Source organism: Castanea sativa, chromosome 5 (genome assembly GCF_040712315.1).
Source record: "Castanea sativa cultivar Marrone di Chiusa Pesio chromosome 5, ASM4071231v1".
Taxonomy (NCBI): Eukaryota; Viridiplantae; Streptophyta; class Magnoliopsida; order Fagales; family Fagaceae; genus Castanea; species Castanea sativa.
The window spans coordinates 27,883,362-27,888,581 of record NC_134017.1 but is presented as its reverse complement, the minus strand read 5'-3'; the positions used below and the strand labels follow the sequence as shown (position 1 = coordinate 27,888,581).

General features: G+C 39.5%; 1 protein-coding gene across 1 annotated transcript; it reads left to right on the top strand.

Moving 5' to 3' along the window:
• Nucleotides 1–1,016: 1,016 nt before the first annotated feature.
• LOC142635019 (F-box protein CPR1-like) lies at nt 1,017–2,246 on the top strand. The gene has a single exon (XM_075809239.1). The coding sequence runs from the start codon at nt 1,017–1,019 to the stop codon at nt 2,244–2,246; it is 1,230 nt and encodes a 409-aa protein (XP_075665354.1).
• The last annotated feature ends 2,974 nt before the right edge of the window (nt 2,247–5,220 follow it).

Genomic DNA, 5,220 nt, shown 5'->3' with positions numbered 1-5,220 from the left:
TTTGACTCAGATTAAAAGGACAACTTATTTTACTATTTAGCTTTTTTTTGCTACTATTCATGAGCCCAACTGCATTTTTTGGTACTATTCATAGGTCTTACTGTACTATTTCAACTAATTTTTACCTTTATTTACAAAATTTTCAGCAAAAAGTTTTCATTTTTAACAAATTAAGCAGATTTTAAACAAACCCTGAGAAAGAAACTATTTTTAGGCTCTGAAGACACTAAAGGAGTGTTTGGTAGAGTAGTTTGAAATAAGATTTTTATAGTTTTTTGAAATTTGTGTGAGTGAAAAAGTATGTGAAAATATGTGTAAAATTGTTTAAAATGTAAAAATGTGTACTTACTACTAACTACTTATGGTCCTATAAGTCTATAACAACCCCCCCCCCCCAACAAAGAAGAAGAAGAAGAAGAAGCAGCAACAGCTAATAGGTGCAACTGTGCAAGCTACCATACATACAATCACATAATAGTAGAAACAAACATTTTTGCAAAAATACCCTATTACTAAAATATTAGAATAGACATTTTAGTAGTTTAAAAATGCCCCTACCCTATTAGGTTTAAGTAAAAACAAAACTAAAGGATAATCTAGTAAAAATATACTTCTAACTCTTACATGTAACATGGTTTTACATTTGAAAAAAAAAAATATATCCCCCACATTTTAGGTATTTTTTTTATTCTTTAAAGTTTGCCTATTATTTAGAAGCAGTTTTTTTCATAATTTTATAAAATTATCTTAAAAAGAAGAAAAAAGATTTAATTCAATTCCGAGTATATCTCGATGATTGTAGAAGCAATTTTCTCCATGATCGTAGACGTGACATTTAAAAAACAGAATCAAACTTCAATTCCGAGTATATCTCGGTCTCACCGGTTAACAGATCTCTTTTCTTCTCTTTCTCTTTTCTTTTTAAGTCAAAAGTTGTTTTCAAATATATATATATATATATAACAGAGAGTAGTCCGTCCCTAACCCTACCACTTCTTCACCGCCCATAAAATCCAATGAACACCATTATCACTGCCGTCTCCTCCAAGAGGACCACGAAGTCACATATTCCGATTGATTTAATCGCTCATATACTATGCAGATTACCCGTCAAGAGTGTTTTGCGTTTTCTCTGTGTTTCGAAGTCATGGGCCGAACTAATCAAAGGGCTAGGATTCATCAAAACCCACCTCAAGCGCTCCATCAACAGCGACAGAGATTGCACCATAATCATCGACCAAATAGCTAGCGTTCCGTCCTTAAATTTCTTATCTGTCTTTTTCCGCCGTGATAGTGAAAATTGCTTGCCTAAGGCCATGGAAATTTACCCGCCACTACAAGGCCGTCCAAAAAGGGAGACCACCATCGTGGATTACTGCAATGGCTTGGTCTGCCTTCATAACAATGTCAAAGAGATCGCACTTTGGAATCCATTGATAAGGAAGTACAAGAAATTGCCAAGTGAACCAGTACAGAGGCCTTCTGGTTTCGAGGACTCGCTTTGGTCGACTGAATATGCATTTGGACATGATCCGCATAATGATGACTATAAGGTGGTGAGAATAGCGCAATTTTGCGAAGGACACCGTCCTCTACTGATTATAGGAATTGAAGTCAAGATCTATAGTCTTAAATTACAAGCTTGGAAAAAAGTTGTAGAACAAGGGCCAAACATTCTGCCCTGGATATCTTCATCACCAGCAGTCTCCACGAATGGAGCTGCGCATTGGTTAACTATTCCAGACCGAAGTGTGCCGGGTCAGGAAATTCTTGCTTTTGATTTTGCAAACAACGAGAGATTTCTTTTTTATAAGACACCGGTTCAACCAATTGATACTGATGATATTCAGAAGACGGGTTTGGGAGTGTTAGGAGGATGCCTATGTTTTGTTGTGAATGATTGCAAGAATATGTGTCATGAAGTTTGGTTGATGAAGGAATATGGAGTAGAGAATTCTTGGACAAAGGTTTATAAAATTGATCTACGTGCAAATAAAATTTCTTCGAATTCGAATTTTGAGTTTTTGAAGCCTCTAAAGTTTTCCAGGGACCGCAAGAAAGTTCTGTTGGAAAATAGTGGGAATCTTTTTTGGTATGACTTAGAAAAGGAAAGAAGCAAGAGGCTTAAGGTTCAGAATTTGCCTGTTCTGTTTAGGCCTCTAACTTCTACTGGGAGCCTTCTTCTGCTTGATGATGGTGATAGTGTGACTGATCCGAAGCAAAACAAGATTAAGAAGTCGAGGTAAAACTAAACCGATGGAGTTTGATGATTTTTTTTTTCTCTTAATTGTCGATGTTAGTATTGGTGTTGTGATTGTTATTTGACTGGTATGCATTTTCTGTTGTAGATTTTATTGGCTCCTCTTTTCCACTATATATCTATTGTTTATTAAGCTTGTGCTACTATTAAACCAGCACTTATTTGACACTGCATTCTATCTTGTGTGAAACTCAAATGCTGCTGTTTCATGTAATTTCTTCTTTTTATTTTTATTTTTAGAAGGATGTTATTTCTTAGTATGGTTCCTCATAGTTAGTAAAATATGCATTCATTTTATAACTAAGAAAAACTTTCGTTTACAGTTTGATACAAAAATACTCTGAAAAGCTGTAGGACCAAGCAAGCATAGTTAGTAAAATATGCATTCAAATGCTGCTGTTTCATGTTAGAACAACAAACTCTCTAATTAATTGTATCAAAAAAAAAAAAAAAAAACTCTCCGACCCGCTTCACCCTCAACCGGAAGAAACATGAGACTTAAAAGTAATTTAATAGGACTAAGGTGGCATTTGGATATAGCGTTCACGTTTGCGTTTCAGTGCTTTTCGCGTTTTCAGTTTTTTTTTTTTTAGCCGCAGTTGTTGACCAATTCAGCCGTGAACAGTGTATCCGTGCATTGTTCATGGATCCCACAAACTCCACTTTTCAGCCACTTTTTATTAAAAATGGGTTCCACGTCACTATTCACACATTTAAAAATTATTTTGTGCTACAGTGTTTTCAGTTTTCAGTTTTCAGTTTCAGCAAAATAAGTTCTATCCAAACGGACCCTAAGTCTGCTACAACTTGCCACAATTTGTCAAGGTGGTGAGTTATAAGTGATGGAAATAAAATGGCGGGTCCATGTAGATCTATGATTCTATCATTTATGAGTCCTCACATGGCAAAGTTGTGACAAAGTTGTGAAACTAGTTGTGGTACTAGACTTACTCATTTATCAGACTAAATTTACTTGATAGATTTTTTTTTTTTTTTTGAGAATCAAATTTACTTGATAGATAAATAAACAAAAGAAGTTAAACTTTCTACATACATTACGATTGATAAATAAGTTAAGTTAGGAAATTTAAAAAAATGCATGATTGACATAATCCTACAAATTATGCAATATGCATTTATAGGAAGTGTGGGGGGTAAAAAGATCCTGATGGGAATGTGGGCCTTTTGGGCCGTGTTAAGGAAGGCCGACCTGCTCCTGGGTTTAGAATTTGTTAGTACTATGGGTCGGCCCATACGCCGAGGATCCGAGGATCCAGCCGAGGGTGAGCTTACCCTCGGATGAACACCGAAGAACTCGGGATTTCATAGTAAAGATTAGGGGATGACACGGTTAAGGCCAATGGTTAAGAGGGGTGAACCCTAGAACGCCCCAGAAGCACCGGTGTTGAAGAAATGTCAAAGATAAAGGCTGCTACCTCCACATTAAAGACCCTGCACCTACCACCCTGGCCGCATTTATGGGGAAGTGACACATGAACGAGTGGAAGAGAAACTTCGGTTACTATTCAAAGGCACCGAGAAAAGAAATATCTAGGCTAAGGGGAGGTGAGGCAACACGTGTACAAAGTATTCAAAAAAGTAGTATTTAAAGAGCAATCTAAGACGAGAAAAGGGGACGGACTTTTTGTAACCTAAAAAGAAAAAGAAACAAAGACAAAGATATAATATACGAACAACTCTCGGTTTACATCATAGGAAGCTGATTTACGATATTCTTTATTGTTTCTAATTACTTGCAATCTTTAGTGTGTCATTTAATCCTCACACGCTTCTAACACGGGTTTCAAGCCCACACTCTACAAATTCATATTGTTTAAGGCATATTGGGCACGAGCCCATGCTTGTTCTTGGGACCAGGTGCAATTGTGCACTTACAATTGGCGCCGTCTGTGGGAAATCTAGTCTGGAAGAGGTAGGAATATTATGGCAGGCTTAGGCTCTCACCATGCAGAGTCACAAGGATCACAACCGGAAGATCATTTCGAACGTCTTGAACATCGTAGGGATCGTGAGGGAAGCGTCCATACAGAATACCCAGGGGCTAGCCATACTCATGGTGAGGGTAGCACTACCCACGATGAGGGTTCTAGATCCATGCAAAAGGAAATCAATCGTTTGAAGAGGAAGTTGCGTCTTGCTAAACGTAAGGTTTCCCCGTCCTCGTCTAGTTCTTCTTTTGAGAAGGATAGGGGAGTTGGCTACAATTCAAGGTCGTGTTCCCCCACCAGCGCAACATCCTCCGGTGAGGAGGACGACCAGCCAACCCGTAGACGTAAGAAGCTTCGTTCTAGGGGCTTAGGCAACGATACCATGAGTAGGGCGTTGCACCAACTCTCCAAATCTCCGTTTTCACGGAGGATTGAGAGGGGGAGGCTTCCCAGGAGGTTCACCCAGCCCACCTTTACCATCTATAATGGCCGAACCGATCCGGTGGAGCACGTGAGTCACTTCAACCAGAGGATGGTAGTGCACTCTCACAATGAGACTCTGATGTGTAAGGTTTTCCCCTCCAGCTTGGGGCCTGTGGCTATGAGATGGTTTAACGGTCTCAAATCGGGGTCTGTAGGCTCATTTGGGGAGCTAGCTAGAGCATTTGCTTCGCGGTTCATCACGTGTAGCAGAGTCCCTCGGCCATTGGACTCGTTGCTATCCATGGCCATGAAGGAAGGGGAGACAACGAAAGCATACTCGGCCGATCTTGGGAGATGTTTAATGAAATAGATGGCGACTTTGATGAGGTGGCGCTTAATACCTTTAAGGTGGGTCTCCCTGCGATCACGACCTAAGAAAGTCCTTGACGAAAAAGCCCGTCCGCGGTGTACGCCGCCTTATGGATCGTATTGACGAGTACAAAAGGGTAGAGGAAGACCGAGCGAGCGGGGAAAGGAAAGGAGAAGGTTATCCCGCGGGAGAGAAGGGATTTCGGGTCGGACGGATAT

What these genes read in the sequence shown, in the direction of transcription:
- LOC142635019 (XM_075809239.1), top strand. Translation starts at nt 1,017, where the DNA reads ATGAACACCATTATCACTGCCGTCTCCTCCAAGAGGACCACGAAGTCA.